This window comes from Cheilinus undulatus, linkage group 9, assembly GCF_018320785.1.
Source record: "Cheilinus undulatus linkage group 9, ASM1832078v1, whole genome shotgun sequence".
NCBI lineage: Eukaryota > Metazoa > Chordata > Actinopteri > Labriformes > Labridae > Cheilinus > Cheilinus undulatus.
Window position 1 is genome coordinate 44,833,909 of NC_054873.1, and position 23,953 is coordinate 44,857,861.

At 40.6% G+C, this 23,953-nt stretch overlaps 1 protein-coding gene across 1 annotated transcript in view; it reads right to left on the minus strand.

Annotated features, from left to right (window-relative positions):
• The window catches only part of kcng4a (potassium voltage-gated channel, subfamily G, member 4a), an 84,370-nt gene extending 60,704 nt beyond the window's left edge, over positions 1–23,666 (minus strand). The window contains exons 1-3 of the mRNA XM_041796117.1: positions 23,458–23,666; positions 8,781–9,535; positions 6,129–6,770 (exon numbers count right to left, since the gene is read on the minus strand). Coding sequence (XP_041652051.1) covers positions 6,129–6,770; positions 8,781–8,888 — 750 coding nt within the window. The 5' untranslated portion in view covers positions 8,889–9,535; positions 23,458–23,666. The remainder of the gene's footprint in view (positions 1–6,128; positions 6,771–8,780; positions 9,536–23,457) is intronic.
• Positions 23,667–23,953: the final 287 nt, after the last annotated feature.

Sequence of the window (23,953 nt, forward strand, 5' to 3'; positions counted from 1 at the left end):
CCTGTCCACATCACAACTGGCATCCTAAAGCCATATATCAGGAAACACAATCTCCCTGCATTCACTAACACTTGTACTCTGCCTCTGCAGCATAAAGATGTGCTGTCTTGAATGCTGCTATCTGATTGTTTTGTTGTGAACCTTGCCACTGCTGTCAGAGAATGAGAAATATAACCACAGGAGCAGGCGACATCTTTGTGCTTTCTTTCCTATAGGCTACAGCTTATAGATTCTCCTATAAAGTGCTTTAAAAGGTCCTTAAAGCTATCATACAGTCATGCAGGTTTACAGACACTCAGTGAATCAGACCCAGGGACTCTTTCCAGTCCTGTCCATCTGTGTTCCCATGACTATCTACTGACTGCTGGACTCCTGGCGGAGCTCTCCAATCCTGCTTTCAGCCTTTACAACTCATCAAGCATTCTGCAGCCGTCGCTCTCCTCCGCCTCCTAAATTCTCCACTATCACACCCTCCTGCACACGATCGTTTGGCTGCCTATGACTGCTCATATCAAAATCAATGCAGGGGTGCCACCGCTGACGGCTTCTCAACAGCTGTTGAGCAGCTGCAGAGTCTTCCTGCAGCAGTCTCTCTCTGCTCACATACATGCAATCCCTTTCTTATTCATGAGCAACTGATCATAACCGCACAGAGGATACACTGCAGTAAAATTTAAGTTAAGAAGGAGGAAAAGACTCAAGAGCAAAAGGGTGAGAAATTCAGTGAGAGCCGTATCGGTTACAGTGGAGGAGTTCATTACTATTGTATGTGCATGTGACTGTCAGGGCGTTTGAGTGTAAGCATGTGACTCCAGTTCACTCGTGTGTGTTTTAAGGCCGGTAAATTTGCGAGAGTGTCTGCTGGTGCTGTCATTTCTTCCTGAGATACAGTAAACCCATTTCATTATCCCCCCCATGTTTACTGACAGATACTGGACAGGCCTCAGTGAGCAGCTCTGACTTCATTATCCCACGCTGCTATGGGTAGATACAGATCACAGGACATGAAAGGCTAAGACGCACACAACAGCAGCATCCCGCAGCGATATTTAAGAGGGTGTGACAACAAAGATTTTTATACCAGAGAAGACTGAAGCCCAGCTTTTTACTGCATCACAATTCCTTTGTCAGTCAGGAATGAATAAAACAAGACTCTCACATGTACTTTTTCTCACTTATTAACACTGACATACTGGTGACAACATCAGTGTTGGAGTCAGTTTTCCTGGAAATACTGTCGAATAGCATCAAGTTTAGCATATGAGCAACCGTGTCACTGTAAAATCACAGTGTCTTTATGCTTTTAGCTGCTAGAACAAGGAAAACAGCCATATCTCCCCTACATTAGCTTTTCTCTGTAAGCTCCCTAGTAAATTTAGAGTATTATTTAAAACAATTCCTCTGAATTTAAAACCCTCAATGATAAGGCTCCATCATGTAAGCCCAATTCCAAAAAAGTTGGGGCACTGTTCAAAATATAAATAAAAACAATGCAATGATTTTCAAATCTCATGAACACATATTTCATTCACAGTAGAACATAAACAACATATAAGATGTTGAAACTGAGACATTCTACCATTTCATGAAAATACAGTTCATTTGGAATTTTCAGTAACACATCTCAAAAAAGTAGGGACGGGGCAACAAAAGGCTGGAAAAGTAAGTGATGTAATTGCCAACAGATCAATAAAATAACTGGGTATAAAAGGAGCATTTTAGAGGGGGAGAGTCTCTCAGAGGTAAAGATGGGCAGAGGTTCACCAATTTGCCAAAAACTGTGTCTAAAAAGTGTGGAACAATCTCAGAAAAGTGTTCCCCAAAGTAAAATTGCATATACGTTATGTATCTCACCATCTACAGTTCATAATATCATTAAAAGATTGAGAGAAATCTCAGATGCTTTAGGGACACAGCCATAGATCAATATAGGATGCTCATTATCTTTAAAAACACGCTTTGATTCTGTACTGGAAATCACTACATCGGCCACTGAAAACTTCCACAACAGTTCACCGTGCCATCTACGCATGCAAGTTCTATCGTACAGAGAAGAAGCCATACGTGAACACAATCCAGACACCCTGACTTCTTCTCTGGGCCAAAGCTCATTTAGAATAGACTGAAGCAAAATGGTAACTGTTCTGTGGTCAGACAAATGGTTTCACAAAGAAAACCCAGGACTGTTGGGCAGCTAGAATCCTGGATCAGACAAGAATGGGACAACTTTCCTCTCCCACAACTCCAGCAACTGGTCCCCTCACTTCCCAGACGTTTACAGACAGTTGTTAAAAGAAGAGGGGATGCTACAGAATGTTAAATATGGCCCATCCCTACTATTTTGAGATGTGTTGCTGTCATCAAATTCAAAATGAGCTAATATTTTTCATTAAAAGTTGAAAAGTCTCAGTTTCTTATGTGTTTTTGTTCTATTGTGAATAAAGTATGGGTTTACAAGATCCTTCTGTTTTTAATTTACATTTTACACAGTGTCCAGCTTTTATGGAAATTGGTTTGTACTTTAAGGAGCATACTACCTTAGTGCCTCTTTTAACATCTGCTTCTCGGCTGGTCTAGCCTCAGGACTCAACATCACCTTCTTAATGGGAAATTGTGACCCAAGTTTCCCAAAAAAAATTTCAACCAATCAAATCAATGAAACAACAAATACTGCAATTTGGTCGACTTTGGACCTTGGACTTTGAGTATTTTAACATTACTGGCTTAAATAACACCTACAAGTACATAATTACTAATTACTTTGTTTTTACGGCATCTTTTAACATCATTACTGAACTGGAGCCATGAATCCGTTTCATTTGTTGTTGTTTACTGCCTTTTGCTATCTGTCCCTCTCTCTCTTATCCCACCTCACATAGCAGCAGATGGCTGTCCAGCATAAGTACAGTTTGAACTGTAAGGCTCACAAAGATAATGCATACATCAGAGCGATGCAATAATGTGTGAATCAACCTGTAACCAAACACAAAACTGTAAAACCTGATAATAGGAAGGGTTCTCAGCTGTTAGCTTCAAGAGACGAACACTGAAGGTTTGTTCACAGACTCTGCTTAACTCGTGAGAAAATAATGTAAATAAACCCTGTTACTATCATTTTTAAATAACTTACTCCATTATCCGGGGTTCAATCTGTCCAGGCTTTTCTAAGGTTTTCCCTTGAATGCAAACATGAATGCACAGATAAGATTCCCCCATCGGCTCAATCCAGGTTGGAAATAAGTTACAAATACTGAAACTTATCAGATCTTTGAAGTCAGACCCTAACACTGATAAAAAACCATCTGCTTCCCTCCCAGCTCATCATCCGTTATGTTAAATTGATCTCAGTCAGGATCAGAGCTCAGCTCCATGCAGCAGAGAGGGGCGATGCAGATAGTCCGTCTTCTCTCCACAATAAGGGGCAAAAAGAGAAAACTGCATGAAGCAGGTCGACCTCCTGAGCATGTTTGAGCTTGGATATTAGTAGTATGTTTTATCTAAAAGACCATGAGACTGAGCAGATAGTGGGGAAAATTGGTTTGGAATCTATAGTGCTTTGAGTGGTATGGCATCCTTCTGGAAATAATCCCAGTTTACAAGCAGTTTACTATTTATATACATTCTTTATATACACCTATGTAGGGGAAGGAGAACACCACAACAATTAAATCTCTTGAGATCCACGGCCAAAAATGGACTGTAAGGGTTACTTTATTACTGGACTGCACAGTCACCACGGTGACCAGTCCAGCAGATGGCAGCAGTTGTGAAACTGCATGATGCAGCACACGCCTCACTCCCGTAACATGGATCATAGTGTCTATCTACTGCCAGCAGGACTAAAAGCAAAGATACTGGATTATTTTGAGTTTCTTCAAACACTAGAAAGTCAGGAACTTGATATGAGTCGTGCAAGCTGTAATAAGGTAAAACACTGCAGCAACACCAATCTTGCTCAACATACGACACCAGTTAGCAACAACAGCGAGGCTCACTGAGTCAACAAACCAGCACTGAATGACACTGTTAAATGAAAGTTTCCCTCAACTTCTAAACAGGATCAGGAGATCATAAGCAGTACTTTATGTTTTATCTTTAAAGACACGAGCCGAAGGGCAGCACTGATAACAACAATGCACAATTCTGATCTGTTCACACTGTAGTGAATTTCCAAAAGATCAGATACGGATCTGATTTAGAACCACATACAAAAGTGGCCTGAATATGATTCGAAAAGGTCACATTCAATGTGACTTGTGCTTTTCACATTGTCAGAAAAAAATCAGATATGAGTCACATGTGAGCAAAAAAATCAGATTCAGGTCACTTTATCTGCAGTGTGAACGTGGCATGAGTGACACTGTTCAATCCTCACTCGGTTCAGTAAAGAAACAGCGGTGCTGTTTTAGGCAAAAGTAAAGCAGAAAGTCATATAAGTCAAATGCAATGCATTTACAAAAGTTAAATATTGCTGTGTTTGCATTATTAATAGCTTAGTGATTATAAATAGACAATTTTAATATACTCTGATCTCTGGGGATTGTAATCTAAGTGTTTTTATGTGTAAGAACCTTAAAACTACACCTTTTTCTGTCTGTAGTTTTAATAATAATAATAATACATTTTATTTGTAAAGCACTTTTTGAAAACTCAAAGACACTGTACTAAAGTTAATAGACATTACATACCAAAGAAATCAAAGTTAAGTAAATTAAGTGTAAGATATTTTAATTATGGCATGTTTATTGTCCAAAATCAAAATGTATCACGATACACATCATATCGTCACCTCTATATAGGGATACATATCGTATTATGAGGCTGTGAGAAATACCCATCTGTCTGTACAATGTATGATGCAAGCTCTACAGGCAATCATTACTGTTGTCCAGAAACATCTTTTCCACATAGAAAAGCTTTCTATGAATAAAGAAAAGGTCTAGAAATCAAACTGCTGCTATAGCTGCATCCACGCTATCATTTTCACTGCTCAACATAGTTCACAGGCTTGCAGTTGCTTCAGTTAAACCACATCTGCAGCATCTGTAACACTGATTGATGGAATCTGGCCAATCCACTGGTTCTGCAAGATTATTATCTTAAGCAAAGCATAACTAGTCTGAAACACTAGATACACTGTTTCTTTTACCCATTGCGTGGGATGTATTTCACATCTGGGCGACCCCCCATTATCTGTGTTTGGAACGGGCAGAGCCTTTTAAAAAATTCCTGGAAAGTGATTAGACAAATATTCTGTCTGTCAAAATCAATAAGGTTAATAGGTAACTGCTACTGTTGTTCACCATCAGTGGAGCCACTTGGTGAATCAAACTCTTGCCATCTGGGTGGAGAACAAAAATCATCAGGTGGTTCTTTCTCTTCTTTTGATAAAGAAACGCTGTCAAGCTGATTCTGCTCACTTCACACGTTGTTTACTGGCTTGAAGTATGAGTAAACCACTCCCCCAGCGTCTGCCACTTTCTCCTCAAATGGCACAGACTGATGTGGTCATCCTCTGACCAGGAGAGTTGGAATCTGCTAATCCATTGGTTCAGCCAGGCTGTTGTTTTGCAGCGGTATATCAATGAATTATCGCTTTGAATACTTTTGCACTTTCATTATGAGTCATTTGGGAGTTCAGAGAACCTCCTCAATCTAACCAGTCCCCCTCAAACTCTGCCTATGCTGTTCAAAATGAGTCTGATAATGGTTGATAGTTCTGCTTGTTGATAGGAAGTTTCAACAGTTCTGCACACATGGCTGATACTTGAGTTTCTATAAATAATAAAGGAAAGCATACGGTCCAGATTTTCTGTTTTGTACAATTTCTTGAGGTGACATTTGTTAGAAATCTGTGCCATAAACAAACATTTGACTGTTTTATTGTGTCTATGAAGCACAGAGGGAAGAAGTGCAGAAGAGACTGCAGTAATCACTCACAGCGCTCATGATAAATCTCACTGACAGACACAGTCGCTGTAGGCATCTCACCACAGGCATTGGGTTTATGGGCCCAGCTGAAGTTCAAGCATTATTATTGATTGATAAGTATTGGTTTGGCTCTGGTCCAGGGCCTCTGTGCTACTGACAGCTACATTCACAGCATGCAAACACTGTGGTTTACTCACCCTGTCCTCCTCCTCCCTCAGGTCTGGCATGGTGCTGATACACAAGCTGACAACTGTCACTGCCACCATTATCACAGACATGCAGGCGAAGATCTTCCCTGGTAAACCAGACTGTGGGTTCTCCACCGTGTCTCTCAGCCAGTTCATCACCTTTCGGTACCTCGTCTCCTCCACAGGTACACGCTGCATGGCGTTTCTTTGCCGCCGCTCCTCCTCACGCCGCTCCAGCTCGTGCACCTCCTCGATACGTGTGTACATCTTCCTTTTGCAGCAGCGCTCCATGTATGCCATCTCCACGCCCCAGTAGGTCAGCTCGTCATGCAGGGAGAGGACGCACATCTCCCTCAGCAGACGCAGTTTCCCAGCGGCCAGGAAGTTTAGGATGACCCTGAAGGCAGACGGAGAGCGATCAAAGAAGAACTCCTTACGGGCTTCGTCATAGTCGTCACAGACTCTGGCGATGTCCTCAGGTGACCGGCAGCCACAGAGACGACCCAGTCGTGTGAGCGGGAACTGCTCCAAGGTGCTCCAGGGGAAGGTGTAGCGGTTTCCCCCAACATTAATCAACGCCAAGAGGGCATGGTCGATAGAGACAAGGTCCTCGGGCCGACGGATGAGCTGTGCCCTCTTGTAGTACACACCCTGGAGAGTGAACAATAAAAGCTTTAATAAAAGCAGCTTCAGCTTAACAAGCTCCTTTAGTATACTGTAAGCGGTTTGCAGGGATCGACATTAACAGCCAGAAAATGCAAGTAGATTTCAGCTGTTTCATGTAAAGTCCAGAGAAGCCAAGGTCAGACTACATGATTCTTCCATCTGATAGGATGGTCACTGTGTCAAATCAGTCTATCACAGAGCCATAAATTCATGCTGTGATACTGGGATTTAACCAACAGACATGGCAGATAGCGAGGAGGAATGCAGTCAAACACTGGGGCCAATGTGATGACGCTGGAAGAAAGAGGGGCATGGTGGATGGGTCCTGAAGTCACATAACTGTCAGATCATGCTATAATCATGCTGAAATTGTGTAGTCCTATCTCAGCTTTACTCCCATTAGCTACATGGGCAGGTTGAATTTTCTATAAAGGTGTCAACCACTTTATTAGGTACACCTGCTCTACTACTTATTAACACAAATCAACCTATTGCATGGCAGTAGCCGATGCATTAGGTATAGACATGGGCAAGATGATACCGGGCATCAGAATGGGGAGAAAGATTATTTAAGAGACTCTGATAAAAAAAAGTGATCAGTGAGTTTTAACTGTTGTCATCTCAGAATGCATCTGAAATAATGAATGACACGATTGCACTGTGACACTATGACGTTAGCCTCCAACTCCCATGAGCACCGGCGTTTTGCCTGAATGTTCTAAATGATTGTGTTCATTGAACATGCTCATATTTTTTTGATGAACAGTGAATCAAACAGTGCCATTTTCAAGTCATGAGTGAGAGAACGTGAGTGTTTTTTCTCTGGAGACAGTGGATGATTGCTCATATTCTGAGAGGCAAGGTTATAATATTTTTCTGTTTTTTATTCATTTTTATTTTTGTTTCATTTTTACCTTTTGTTTTCCATTTCAGTTTAGTTTTAATTAGTTTTTCCTGCTAAGTTTATGTTTTATTTTGCAAAAATTTTCTGTTTTAGTTAGTTTTTTTTTTTTTAGTTCTAGTGTTAGTTTATTTCTGCAATATCGGACACCTGTCAGGGGCAAGACCCAAAAGGGCTCTTCACTTTTCATATGATTAAATTGCATTATTATTTTTTAACATGTTAAGCTTCCCAGATTAATCATGAGCGTAAACTCGTTTATATTAACAGGCCTAGTATAAATACACTAACGTTCCAACATTTGACTACTTTACTCCTCTCTAGTTTTGATCCAAAGACAGAGGTCTCCTTTTACTCTCCCTCATCAATTAATGATGAAAAAACATGTGGTAAATTATAGCTTCTTGTTTATTTTGTGCTAAAATGCAACGCAATAGCATTTAATCTCCTTGCAAAAACTCCATAAAACCCAACTTCAAAAATACCAAAATGTCCCTTTAATAAAGATGGGCAATGGATTTACGGCAGAATAGCCTCTTTTCCTCAGGATGGAGAGAGACCATAGTCTGTATGCACAGATAAAGCATTTGGCATTTAGCATTTCACATTTTCAGCATGTTGTTGTGGAAAAAGTCGAGTATAGTATTAGTTTTCAGTGAAAATCTGCTATTTTTTATCCCAAGCTGTTGCCATTACATTGAATTATGCAACAGCAATGATGTGATTGTTAAGCCAAAGTAGTGTCTATATCATTTATCGTGCCAATCGGTCCACTACACTGTCCATTAAAGGTTGCTTTAGGGAATAAGGAGAAGGGAATGAGCCCATTTCTTTCCAAGGTGGATGAGCACAAAGGCCTGAAATTGGGGGAAAAAAAGAATCAATGCAAAAGGGGTGAAAATAGTTAATTTTGGCATACCATTATTTTTAACCTTACAAACAAATATGCAAACGTGAATATGCTGAGTGGCTCGTGAATTAAGAAAACCACTATGGCTAGTGCCTGGTGAGCAAAGAAAGTAATGCCAAGCCCCAGTTTATGCCACTTTAGGTCTCAATTCCATACTAAAAGAACAGAAAGCATGCAGTCATACCTTGATGGTCTCAGTCTCGGGTATCTCTGTGAAGATACGGTCCAGACTGCTGTCATCGCTGACAGACAGATTGCTGAAGTCATGGTTGGCGTTGCTGATGATGGGCATGGCAGCATCTGGAAAGCAGGCTGCTCCACACTGGGCAGCTCAGACCGGGTCTTAAAGATGGAAGGAGTCTGTAGATCCCTCAAGGTTAAACTTTTCAGACCAGGAGCACAGGAGTCCTGTCTTATCACAGAGTTTAACGGCTTCTGTTAAACTCTCCACATTAGAGAAGATTTCCTTCCACAGCTTGGGTCTACTGCCGACAAGCTGAGCGTAAGTATGGCTGTAGTTTTCAATCTTTTTGGTGTCAGAAATCCTCATAACAAGCAGTCTTCTTCACAGCGACAAAAGAGCTATGGCTTTGGATTCCAACCAGTGCAGCAAAAAAAGCCAAAAAAGGAGCAGAATGAGGAGTTACAGTAAACCTGTTGTCACATTTGTACGTGGGTGAGTTTTGACATTGCTGTCAGACGTCCACAACAGACTCAGCTGGCATATCAGGATTCACTATCAGATCAATGTATTCCCAGTCTGAAAGGAGAGACTGGAGAAGGCAAAGCCTGAAAAAGGGAAGTGAGTTAGGATTGATCAGCAGCTGATGACTGCAGAGGATGAGCCGGATGAGTCAAAGAGCCGCACTGAGGTGTCCGGGCACCGAAGGGGATCCAATGAGTCTCAGCAGAAGGATTAGGGAGGGCATCATCAATGCTCTGAGAAAGACAGGGAGAAAGAGAGAGAGGGAAATGTCAGAACAAAAGTGGGAAAAACTGAGATTACATTTATAGCATGTAGATTCTACTGCCATGAGGCTCTCATTTAAAACAAGAACTAAAGATGATGTCGACTGTGGCACAGAATTACTCCCATAATTCCCTGCAACTCAACCCCCATTGAAAAAGTTGACACACTCTGTCCACTGTCCTATCAGAATATATTATCCAGGGCAGTCAAGCTTAGCGTAAGTTCAAGTAGGAAGACCATTTCACTTCCATTCATCCTTTCATTCATTAGTGATCACTAACACACCTGTCTCCCTTTTCCCTCACCAGTTCCTGCTCTCGTAATCAGCTGGTATGGGCGTCCACTCCCTTCAGCGCTGAGCCAATCCCGTTAAGACATGACCTCTCTCAATCCAATCATCCTGCAGCTGCCATATTTTAAAATCTGTTCTCTTTCCTCCACAGTCAGTCTGTTTCAGTGTGACCGCTGCAACCCTCCTCCTCCACCCCAGCCACCTCCATTACATCTCATAGGTTTCCAGGTTCAGCTCCTTAATGCATCCTGCATTCATTCATCTCCACCTCCAGCATCTCATCAGTGTCTGGGTTAAGCTCCTCAGAAGTCTCTTACTGCTCTTATCCCACTCCCATCACCACCACCAGTGTCTAGACTCCATTGGGGGGTATGCTATTCTGCTGTCGGGCTCACTACCCCTTTAAGTTCATAGAGACATCATGATTGAGTCTATTCACCAAAGACATTTCACAATCTCAAACACTGCCAAACTTGTAAAATAAATCACTGTTAAACCTGTATTGAGTCACTCCTGTATCTAATGGCATTAATCTCCATTAACTAAGAGCCAGATTCTTTCTTTAATCCCAATTACTCTCAAGCTTTATTGTAGCTTTCAGCACACTTTGGTAAAGCCACTTCAGTGTCTCCCTGCAGCCACAGTGATGTAAAATAAGTCTACCATTTCTCCTTAATGTCTCAGTTCACTTAAAAATAACTCACAGGCACCTCAGAGGATAAGTCATCTACACCCTGTGTTCACAGACTAGGGATGTTCTGATACCATTTTTTTCCTTACAGATATGATTCCAATACCAAGGTGTTGAATATCGGCCAAGTACTGATCCGATGCCAGTGTAATCTTTCTGACTGACTGTGCAGACTATCAAATTATTTTAGACCTACATTTGACTCAGAACATGGATCAACAAATAGAATCATAATGTACAGCATCTCTGTGAGCCTAAAGTTGTTTTCCTGCTGATTACTGTGTTTTGCTGCTTAATATTAAAATAACAATAATACAGGGGCTGCCTCCCAGGCTCGCTCTATCTCTCCTTTATGCTTTATTTGGCCAACATCACGTGATTACGGAACAGCCTGCTGTTGACTGACAGACACTCACAGAGGGTAACAATATGGTAGTTTGCATTCAAGCTAGGGGTAATAAATTAAACTTATTTAATTAAAATGGATAAAAAGACATTCAATATCGGGTTTACTGGTGTAGATTTTATCATTAAAGTCCATAAATGTCACACAAGCTCCAGGCTTGCTGAAAATGCTGGCGCACGGGATTCAAAGGCATTAAAAGCATCAATGAGAAAACACAATGGCTAGCTTCAAGACGACAAATTAAGAGGCAACGATTTATGGTTCAAAAGTTTTTTAACTTTTCATAAACTGTGTCACTTCTTGTCTTGTACGACAGCGACGGTCTGGAAGGCATTTTAACGATCACATTCAGAGGAAAACTGTCACACTGCCACCATACTCTGTTGCTGCAGTGGGTCCTTTGGTTCTTCTTTGCTGCGTTAGAAGCGGTAGCCTGTTTCCAACAATGAAGAAGAATTGATTTCTGGTTTACAGCACCAACATTTAGCATGGCTAAACGAAGCAAAATATAAAGTTAAACCAAACGGTATCGGATCAATGCATAAACTCGAGTGTTCGCTGATACCATCTGGTATTGGGTTCAGTCTACATGTCATCACTTTGTCTTCACTTGCTGAATTTTACTGAATTTAAGCATTTTAAAGGATGCCATATATTTTCTTCATAAATCAAAAATAGATGAATTGGCAGACAGACTTTTCATAATCAAAACTGCAGGTGATTTTATGTGCAACTCCTTAAGGGCTGATTCTAGTCCCACGACTCCAGGTGAAGAGAAATGAAATGCCCTTCTTCACTTTGCTTAAAGCAGTCACAGCAAGTGGAAAAGAATATTTTAACGCTTTTCTTTACAATGAAAGACACAGAACTACCGGACAAACCCAAATGTGAGCAAACAGTATTTGCTCATCACCTCTTCTATGAGTAACAATATGAATCAAAGCCTCCACGTCTCCATGTCTCAAGGCAAGGTGCAACTTTTAAAAAATAAACAACATATGCACACTGTGGGTGTAGTATCTGTTCTTTCGCCACAAATCATGTTTTTAAAATCTATTCTATGCTGTATTACCACACAAATACGAATTATTTCTCTTTAGATCTGCCTAAATATAATTTACTTGAAATGAGGACATAGTTGGACCTTCCTGGTTATTCTTTTGACTATTAAACTCTGTTCTGGTGCTATTTTGTTCACTTTGTTTAGTGTATTTAAATTCTAAATACTTATCCTAATTACTGAAATTATTGCTGATGTAGTATAGTGCCTCATTTCTGATACACACCTTTGCCCCAAGGTCCCTTGTTGCATGAGGCCCCAGGCAATCACCTGTACTTTTATGTCCTGTTGCAACTGTATAAAAATCAAGGATAATTTGACTTTGAAAACTGTAGTTACAAAGCTCAGTTTGTGGGCTCTTCTACTGTGAAGCCATGCTGTTGTGATGGATGCGGTATGTGGTTTGGCAGAGTCATGCTGAAATATGAAAGGTCTTCCCTGAAAGACACGTCTTGATGGAAGTTGCTTGAACACATCTATATCCTTTCAGCATTGAGAGCGCCTTTCTAGATGTGAATCTGCCCATGCCACAGATACTAATGCAACCCCATACCATCAGAGATGCAGGCTTTAGAAATGGGCACTGATAACGAGATGGATGGCCCCTCTCATCTTTAACCTGCAGGACACGGCATCTGTAGTTTACAACAATAATTTTAAGTTTTGATTCAACTGACCACAGAACAGTTTTCCATTTGCCTAAATCCATTTCTAATGCATCATTTCTTATTGTGTTACATGTGGTTTCCTCTATGCATGATACAGCTTTCACTTGCATTTGTGGATGGCAGAGCGAACTGTGTTGACAGACAATGATTTCTGATAGTGTTTCTGAGTTTGTGCAGAGATTTCCAGTACAGAATCATGCCTGTTTAGGTTGCAGATCACAAGAATCTATCGACCTTCATCCTTGTCCCTTGTGCAAAGATGTTTCTCCAGCTTCTATGAATCTTTTGATTATACCATGCACTGTAGGTGGTGGGATATTAAAAGACTTCACAATTTTACATTGAGGGACATTTTTCTGAAATTGTTCCACAGTTTTTAGACCCAGTTTTTACAGACAGGTAAACCTCTGCACATCTTTATGTCTGAAAGACTCTGCCTTGCAAAAGGGCTCCTTAAATACCCAGTCATTTCACAGACCTGTTGCCAATTACCCCAGTTAATTAGTGTCACCTACTTTTCCAGCCTTGTGTCCGTAATTGCTTGGGATGTGTAGCTGCAATCAAATCCAAATATGCTAATTTTTTTTTTTTTTTTTTTTTTTTTTTGTTTTTTTGATGAAATGGTAAAATGTCTCAGTCTCAACATCTGCATTCTGTTTTTACTTACATTTCAAACAGTGTACTCGGGGTTGTAACTAAAATAGATATCTAACCTAAAAGGGATGCATTAGGTTTGGACCTCCAACTCCTTCATTTAAAGGGGACATATTTTACCCTTTTAAGACAAGTTTATATTGGTCTCAGATGTCCCAAGAACATGCCTGTGAAGTTTGTTGCTGAAAAAACACTCCAGTATTGGATTTTTGCATGTCTAAAAACCCCTCTGTTTGAGCCCTGCTCAGAACAAGCTGTTTCTGTTTCTGTGGCTTTAAATGTTACTGAGCTGTCTGACTCCGCCCCTAACCACGCCCCTCTCAGGAAATTGTTGTGGCTCTCCTGATCCTCTTCTCAGCTGGCAGCTGAGAGGAAGATCAGGAGAGGCGAGTGGAACTGACTTCCCAGTGGGGAGGGCCAACCAAACCTGGGGGTGGGGCTACCTCCCTACATGACATCATGAGGGGACAATCTGAGAACACACTTTCTAAACAGTGGAGAAATAGAGGGGAGGAGGGAATTCATTTTTTTTTTTTTTTTTTGTGGATTGGCCAGGGGCACACATTTTTGTTAGAAAAGCCTGAAAGAGATTTTTGCATAATATGTCCCCTTTAAAGTGTCCTTACCCTTCCACTGCTGCGTCAGTGGTAGCACCTGTGTATTAACACTGATAGCTGCCTCCTCCATCTGTGTGTGGATGAGATGTGAATGTGTAAGTGTGACCTCTGGTGTAAGAAGTGCTTTAAGTATTCAAACAAAAACAGCTTTAGAAGCTCAAGTCCATGTACTATTTAATATATGTAGACAATTCAGTGCAGAAATTCTACATTTTCTACCTTTGGGGCAGAGATGTGAAAACAGAGCAATGATTGGAAAGAGAATAGGGAAGGATGGTCAGAATACAGAATGAGTAAGAGGGGATCAGAGAGTACACCTCAGTGACTCTGCAGAGCTGTAGGCTTCACATCCCTCTTTAACTTCCCTCGGTAATAAAGAAGAAAGACAGACACTTTGGCTCTGCTGCTGAATGAGCCGGTCACTGTGGCTGCTGCAGGACTTGAACAGATAGCAGAGGACTTCACACTCTAGTTAACACCCATTAAGAAGAGCCTGGTTGGTTTACTTGGAGAATTTGAGAATTAACAGCAGAAAGAACAGTCAGGTCTGTGGTGTTATTCACACTAAGAATGAGTTATTGGCTGTTGTGGATGGGCAGCAATCCCAGCAACAGACACTGAAGCGCAGGGTCCAAAATGTTTTTCTTGGCTATACTATCACCCTAAAACTTTTTGGCTCAGTTTCCTGATGCGGCTGCCCAGAACTGCTGCTGAGCCTTAAATAGTTACCGTTAATTTCTACAGGCTTCTATAATCACATTATTTGTCCTTACTTGCTTCATCTAACCTTCAGTTTGAATTTATTTTCTGCTGCAGACTCATTCCTTCATGTGGGTGTCAAAAACACAAGCAGTGGAAACTTGGAGACGTCTTCACTTCCAACAGTTTTGACTGTTTTTTGGCCATCATAGCAGGAGAAGCAAAAGAGTGATGAAGTACTAAATAAAGGCTGAATAAAGGCCAGCACTTAAATCACGTGTGCTTCTGCTGATATGACGCATCAAACTGTATGTGAGTGGTGAAAAGGGTACACATTTTAGCAGTGACGGATAGTTGCGTGTTCAATGAGCTCCACAACCTTTAGAGATAAATGCCACTCCGGGAAAGCTGAAGGTGGGAACAATTTAGGTCCAGGTGGCAAATGATGAAAGAAGGAGTCTGAGGCTGAAACAGCTGGATCATCCTCTGGGACTCATTGTTCTGCTGCTCCTTGTATCCAGCCACTAACAATAAAGCTGACTTATATTTGGGTGGCTGCCCCACGCTTTTCTTCTGCCAGCTTTTGTTGTGAATTAAAAGCTGTAATAGATTTTCTAAACTTGGCATTGCAATTCAGGTAAGCCAGAATCCTCAAGGGCAAATCCAGACTTTTCTAAATACATGTGTAAGCAGGGGTGGTGTTAGTAATTTGGAGGCCTCTGGCAAAGATTCATGAGCCCCTTCTTCATAGCTATCCTTAAGTATAAGCGTGAAGCACCTCTTTGCAGGTAACAAAGAGGAAGACTTCGGGACATACCACAGCAGAAATAGAAATACCTAACAGCACTTACTCATTGCCTCTTAGAAAAGAACCCTAAATATTTTAGCATGTCTCTACGCCAGGTGGAAGTTATAAAAATAGAATAAAAACACTCGCTAGAGGTGCAATATCTGCTCTTCTGCCATGCAGTTTATTTTGGTATATATGAGTGCCACTCCTATGGGTTCTGCCCATGAAAAATGTGCCAAATCTTCTCTGCCAGTCTCATAAAACTTTTTTCGTTCTTGCTATTGCTCTTGTTTTGAGCTTTTGGTACCCAGTCAGGTGCCTGATTGACAGCACCTGTGAGCATGGACCCTGCTACAGTGGTCAGTAGGCGTCTGCTCCAAGAATCGGGCATGCTACTTTGATCTAGCTGGTGTTCCGCAAAGCTAAGTTGTAGCATTATTTGGGGTGAGACCTAGTACCATCTCCAAATTGACTGCCAAGTTCCAGAGGAATGTCAAAGACAGTCTGCAGCTTTACTACGAGCTGCAGTGACTCATATTACAACTAGAGCCTGACTGATTGATCGGCGGGCCGATTAATAGCGCCGATTATAGCGTATCACAGATTAAACAACATCGGCCAATATGTAGCCGATATATTAACTTTTTTGCTGCGCTCTGCGCCTGTTGCTCTATTCCTGTCCGTCTGCCTACTCCTGTGTGTCTCTGCTGAACTCAGCCCGAGTGCCTGGCCCCTCCCCCTCACACACAGAGTTCAGCAGCAGCTCTCCCCCACTCAGTGTTGCCAACTTAGCAACTCTGTCACTATATTTAATGAGTTTTCAGACCCCTCTAGCAACTCTTTTTCAAAAAAGCGACTAGCGACAAATCTAGAGACTTTTTCTGGTGTTATTGGAGAGTTTTGGAGACTGTGACATGAAAGCACGTATCGTTGTTGCTTTCTCAGTGAGCAGCGGGTGCTGCCTTGGGCCCCTCCCCGTCCCTAAGCACTCACAGGCAGCAAAGTCCTCGCGCAGCAGAGCAGTCCCTCTCAGCTGCAGTCGGACTCTATCGACTACAGCAGAAAAGATGTATAAGACCAGAGAAACAGCGAGAGAAACTGCATATTTTTTTTACTCCATGGTAAGCTGGGGCTTTATAAAACAATATAACATTACACTTTAGTGCCCCATGACAATAACGACCTCGCAGAAACACACTGTTAGGGAACGTCAAGGGGAGCATGCTAGTTTTTTCACATAAGTTCTAGAGAGCGTATTACAGTGTTTTAACATCGTCTAAGTTGCATCTTTGTGAGATAAACAAAGATAAATGCAACTGTTAATTCACATGTCCAAATTTGTGTTCATGTACAGTATATATCCTGTGTATATTAATGTTCTTATTTCATATATCGGATATCTGCTTTTTTAACCCCCAAAATCTGTATCGGCATCAGCCTCAAAAATCCCATATCGATCAGGCTCTAATTACAAGAGCACAAAAAGCTCTTTAAAGGTGTTTTAACTCAGGGCTCCTTCATTTTAAGTCCATCATGATTCAAAGAAGGAGGCTGTGGCGTTTAACAAAGTTGGAGAAGCTGCAGACAGCATGGTTGACTCTACACACAGTGGTCTGCTAAGTTAACGTGGTACTGCTGACAAGTCCTTCACAATAAAAGTCCATAGTTGTTTTTCTCAAATGCTTCCATTGTGAACGCCCACATCAGGAAATGTGGTGCTTTCAGTAGCAGTTTGCTTTTGTCAGCTTGTTGTATAAAATCTTCACATTTGTTGCTTTCTGCTGCAATAGTCCCTAGTTAATCCTGTTTAGTTGAATCATTGATTATTTTTACTTATTTAAAGAGTTTTTTTGTAGGTACTTTTACATTTACTATTTTTAGTGTTACATAGTTATTTTGAATATTCTGTTTGCTGCAGGTGCCCAGTGCTTGTTGCTACTATTTTTACAGTGCAATGAAGTTTCTAATATTAATTTTGAAACAATTACTTTAGTTGCTATTTCCTGTTTCTATGTGAAGCCAGAACAAAGTTTGAATACATTAATTTTGAATCAAGGTTATAATAGTTTGGGATTTTTCATTAGTTTGTATTTTTATTTCGTTTTCACTTTCTTTTTTCAATTTCAGTTTAGTTTTTATTAGTTTTGACTGCTGGTTTGTTTGTTTAGTTTGGTTTTTATTTTGCAAAAATGCTTCATTTTAGTTTAGTTTTAATTAGTTTTAGTTTTTTACAGATAGATGTCAGGCTGAGTGAGCGTCATACATTTTTAAAAACATATAAACAGGCTACTCTTCACTTATCATTTTATTTACTTAATGATAATGTTTGAATACAACTCCAGACATAAAACTACCACTATGTGAAGTCTTAACCAATCAGATCAGGCAGTTTTACACTCCCCAGACTTGGGTGTAGGTGCCAGTCAGTATGGTTGTGTCAAAAACTAAAACCAAGGATATTTTGGCTCCATTTTTATTTGATTTGATTTAGTTTTGTAAGTGCACTACAGTTAGTTTTCATTTTTTTGTAAAGCTTAGTTTTTATTTAGTTTCAGTTAACTAAAATGATTTTTGAATTTTAGTTTTAATTATTTAGTTAGTTGTAGTTAACTATAACAACCTTGTTTTGAACAATGTTAAGTTTTATGCATTTTAAATTATATTTTGGTCTTTGAATAGGAAATATAGTTTAAAGTTTACTTGAGCTTTGTGTAACATTACACATGATACCACCTAAAACAATGAGATTATTAATTCTGTTCTTTTGTTTTTAATATCAGATTTTATATTGGTTATTGGTACTGATGCATCAGAACTGGATTGGGACTAAAAAAAAAAAAAAATGTGGACTGGCCCATCTCCAACAATTAAACTGGCCCAGTTTGAGTACCAGATGGGCTTGGTTGTCAGATCTGCTCAGGGCTGGTGTCTGCTAATGATGTTAGATAATATGATCCGCTGTACACCGGTACGATGATGTGGCACATTGTGATTTTCTGTGCATCTTAAAGAACATGTGAGTAGTTTGCAAAATCTTTAAATAGAATGAATAATAAAAAAAAAAATGTCTCAGTATTTATTGATTTATTTAGTTGATATTATCTTAAAACAGAGAGTTTATGCGCTTCATACTGTGTTCCTACTGTTTATTTTGTTTTGTAGATTATAATCAGTTTAGGAATGCTAGTAGGCTAACACTGCTAACACTTCAAAATGAGTGCTATGAATTTATACAGCAGAAGAGATTTTGTTTAATCAGAATCAGTTTTATAGGGTAACTTTGTGTAAAAATACAAGGAATTTGACTTTGACTAACTGGGCTTACAAATACTATTAAATATTGATCAACTCACTGAGATGTGCAAGCTTTGCTAAGACAACTGTGCAGTCATACTCCAAATACAACCACAAAAACCTCACTTAAACATTGCGCAACATCATCATCCCAACCTACAGTGGATAGTATTGTATAATATCACCAGCACCACATTTTAAAAACTGTATTTTTGTTACTTTGATGTTGGCAGTTATGTTAAAAATAACATTTTTGGTCCAATGCTGCTTAAATTTAGGATGACCCTTGTGTTTATGGGCCCCCCATTTGGTTATACCCTATAAAGCTTCCCCCTTCACCCCCTTTATGTGCAGCCATGCCTAAAGTTAAAACCTCCTCTGTGTGTACATACAGGTCTCCCTGCACAACTAGAGTAAAGCAGTCATCCGTCATGGTGACTAGCAGTGACTCACAGCCCTGATGTCACAGTTTGGTTGCATATTCTGCTGACTACAGCCTTTATAAAATCACGCTATCATCACAGTTGAGATGATCTGCTGGGTCTGTATCTACAGCTAACACAGCCTTATTAAATGTGTAAGTGGACAGTGCAGACACTTTGAAGCATTGGTCCGCACCAACATGAGTCACTAATTCAGATCCAGGAGGATCCGATCCTGTACTGGAGGAACCAATAAATCACTTCTGTCACCATGCTGGGGTTTCATTTCCACCTCACAGAGGGGGGAGCGTGTGATAAACTATTTATTAATCGATTTGTATTCCCTGTGGATGTGGCTGGTTTTTCATGGTGGAAAGTTAATTGAGGAAGGTGTTTTTAGCCGCACGCTGGTGTTCGCTGCTTAGACCGACATCTGGTTCTCCACGGGACGAAAACCACACAGGAGAGAAAGGACATCGCTGGAGGCTGAAAGTTTTCCTTTTGTCTGGAGTTTTGGTGCATGTGAAGGTTGAAGGAGTGACACTAAATAGATGAATATTTTACAATTTGATCAAAAGACCCTCTTTCATCTGCCAGTCTTGCTGTGGAGCACCTGCTAAACCACACATCACCCCAGTTTAGCTTCATGGAGGAGAACAATGTCTAATATGATAAAGATTTGTCTGTTTACTCATGACTCATGGCCTATTGTAGTATGAATACCAACTTATTAATACTTCGAATGCAACTATAGAACTAACTTATACTTTGAATCAAACTCCTCTGCAGCATAAAAGATAAAGCACATAATTAAACCTGATTAATAAACTCATTAGACTCATAACGTCTCCCTGCACTTATTTTTGTTATTTAAAAGAAGGAAATTCAAACACTCTAAACAGTTAGATAATATTTCTAACATTTTTGTCTTAATATTTTTGAACATCCTTCCACCGAAGGCGATTCGTTTATTGGCTTAGGAAATTAACATATTGCAAATATTGCCTTTTAATTGTGCTCACCTCTAGTTTAATGAGAACAGCGAGTCAAAGCAGTTGATTTAGGGTTGCACTGCGGAAGTGAATGACTGAAGATCATCCTCCACATTCAGCCTAAGGTATTTACTTTTCATCACAGTTTGCAAAACTAAATGTTTCACTTGCTTTTATTTGCAATGACTAGATTTCCTTTAACTTCCTGCAAAAACTCCCCTGGCTTTGTCATCTGACTTTGGTGCTCAGTCTCAATATGACAGCTTTATGTTGTCATTGACTCGCCCTTCTTGTGGCTGTGTGCCTATCTCCTCCCTCTAAAAATTATATTGGCATGATATTGGATTGTTGCTGATGTCTGGTATGCCAGTTTTACCAAACTCATTTGAACTGACACTGATACTGACATTTAAACCAAAGGAGAGAGGAGCGGGGAAATAGATAGTCTTGAAGTTGTTTAACATGCAGGCATTTTACCAGTAAATAAAGCCATATTTGATTTATACTGGGCTGCACAGCCCAGTTCGCTCCCCGTCAGGGCCTTTCTGTGCGAAGTTTGCCTCGTTGTCTGTCTCTATATGTCAGCCCTGTGATTGGCCAGCGACCAGGGTGTACCCCGCCTCTCACCCACTGACAGCGAGAGGGACCTGGATGCAGCCAAGGACCCCCACTCCATACTGGGAGTCAGAAGAGCGCCGCCATATCTCATCTTCTAATACCGGAAGTCACTTGGACTGAAAACTTACGAAAAACTTGCACAATCCTTGTCTACTGTGTTGACTGACAAAGCAGACTTGCCGCTGGCAACATGGCAGCTGACGTCGACATCCCGCCAGCCAGCCAGTCTCCTGTCGCATGTCATGTCTGTGCTCAGTGATACTTGAATTTCCATCATAAATCGATTAATTAAAATTAATGTAACATTATTGCAGTGCTTACCCGCTAACTCACATTTCTTTCATCTCTTGTATTCCTTTTGTGGCTGACTTGCCTCTATTCATATGGCGGCGACAAAAGGAGAAAACAGTGAAGGAGACGTTCAGTTCAAGTGACTTCTGGTATTAGGAGATGAGATATGGCGGTGATTTTCCGACTCCTGGTGTGAAGTGGAGGTCCTCGGCTGTATCCAGGTACTCTTGATGACAGCTGGGATAGGCTCCAGCAACCCCGCGACCCCCAGCGGGATAAGCAGTATTGAAAATGGATGGATGGGATGATTTATACTGCTGATGTTAATCCGCTAACCACGATTAGCATGCTAATAGTAGTTAAGCAGCTAATAAAGCTAGTGTTACCAAAAGCACATCGAGAGGACAGTTTTTGATTTTTGGAAATAAGAGCATATGCCGTCTTATGTCTAAGTGCTTTTGTCGTATCCTCTGTAAACTGACAGAGAGATTATTTACACTGATGAGCTTTTATTAAGAAGACTAAAGTTAAAAGTTTTAATTCATGTAAAATATTTGTAGAGCTTTAAAAGGGTTAAAAAGACAAGTTCATAAGCTGAACATGTTAAGTTGACGAAAAGGAACACTAAAGCTACGTTGCCTCTACATTAATGAGTATAAGAGAGATTTTTCATTAATTTCAAGAGCAAAGAAGGATATCTTTAACAATGTATCTGGTATACAGATAGTATTTTGCACTGATGGTATTTTTGTTTGGATTTGTGAAAGAAACCTGTCATGGTATTGCTGTTTTTCACTTCTGGTTATGGAGTAGATATGCAAAGTTGTGCAAAGAGCTTCTGATCTCAACTGGACTTTCTTCTATTATTAACAGATTTTCCAACAATTAAATGTGTTGCACCAGAATAAGCTCGGCGTCATTCTTGGACATGTAACAGATGTGTAGTTTGTAATAAAGACTATTGTGGAAACCGCAGAAACGTGACTGTGCACTTCTGGCTAACTTCACTGCCTCCAGCGCTCTCAAAACACCAATAACCAATAACACGGGTCCAAACCATTACACAACATTGAACTTTAAGCTAATACTGATATCATACTAGTAATACTGCACATCTCCACAAAAAATCCCTCTATTCTGCTTCTAACATTGACAGACTTAGCTAGGACAACTATGTCTTTTCTGGTTTTCTTCTCCCTGAAATCATCTGCTCCAACTCAAGAATAGTCCTGCCTAGCACCGTGAAAACCAGTGCTTCAAATTATAGCATCGAGGGATTTATAAGACTTAAATAAATTAAAATTCTAGCCTTTTTTTAAGCATTAATTTTTGAAGTTGTAGCCACTTTGTTGCTTATTGACCTACAATGTCCTAACAAGTGTTTATTATTTGATCATCGTTGTTTCTGTGTGTAATAAAGATCACTAAATCATAGTTTTGCACCCAGTTAGTCTGGTTTTCTTTTCACTTAAAGCAATGAGGATCTGCTTTGTAAATGAGCATGTGTAGTGAAGACTGAATGAGTGAGAAAAGCCATGGATCACATCCTATCACAGAACAAACTGTTTTTCTAAGTCCAGATGTTTCATTATGTTTTACATTCTTATGCATTAAATGAGAAAATGGGAATTTAGGCAACTACAGCCAGTATTGTCCAATCAGATGACTGTAAATCCTAAATCAGGGATGGACCCTACATGATAGATTTTACTGCAGGCTAGATAAATATTAAGACAGTTATTTTAAATCTCATCAAACTTTAATTAAAGTTCCATCATAATATGTCCGTGTATGATATAAATCAGTGAATGTATACATCCCTGCCTCCAGTCTGATGAGATCAGCATGTTAGTTTGACGGGCTCGTGCGTATTCAGCCTTCACTGAGAGCTAATATTATATTCATGGGCAAGTCAACAGTGACTGCATTCGCCAGGAGGAGCGGGTGGAGGGGTGTGCGCCTCGTATGGATCCAGCTGCTCTCTCACTTTCTGTCTCATCAACTTGCCAAAGCGCGCGCACGAGGTGTCGGATCTGTTTGGCGCGGTTGTTTAATTACGTTTAATCACAACGGGCTTGTAATTAGAGCCCGTTAGCAAATCGTATCATGGTGATGTCCAATAATTGGACGCGTCAAGTCGAATATTATTTAAAGGGTAAAGTCACACATCTGTCCAGGATGAGTCCGTTTTAAAACGGCAACAATTTGGTTTGAACTTTCTGGTCCACCTACCTACACTGCGCTCAAATGTCTGTCATCAAAGCTGAAATGTTCGCAACATTTAAATACACCAACATCCCTTAAAGTAGAGTTAAAACATCAAAACTTGAGACTAAGAATAAGAGATGCAAACAGGAACCCCGCAGAGATCGGCACAACTTATGAGGTGCAGCTTACCATCCGGATCCCCCTACTCCTCAGCACCGCTCCAAACCGTGTGAAATCCCTCTGCTGTCTTGTAATCCCTCCGATCATTCAGCAACAACCCAGGTTGTTAATCGTTCCCAAACCCAGCGTGGTAAAACAGCAAGAATGCGTCTCCTGCGTCTGCATCATCCCAGCCTGTGAAAAGCGCGCAGAGACTGTGGTCATAGTAGTGATGGAGGCTGGTGACGGCTTAGTGCGCTCAAAGTGTCCCGTTACAGCTCAGTTAGTGCTGCTGCAGGAGGAGGAGGAGGAGGAGGAGCAGAGGGGGAGTCAGAGCCGTGGTGCGCAACACTATCACCGCTTCACAAGTTCAAGTTTCAGCGTAAAGGGGAAAACAGGCGCAGTGGTGGCTGGAAGTAAATGAGAGATAGATGACATTATACTGGGAGAAATGGGCTGTGTGGCTGTCGGAGCTCGCTCCCCTTTCCCTCTGCTATAATGTGAAATTCAAGGACACCGAGGAGAC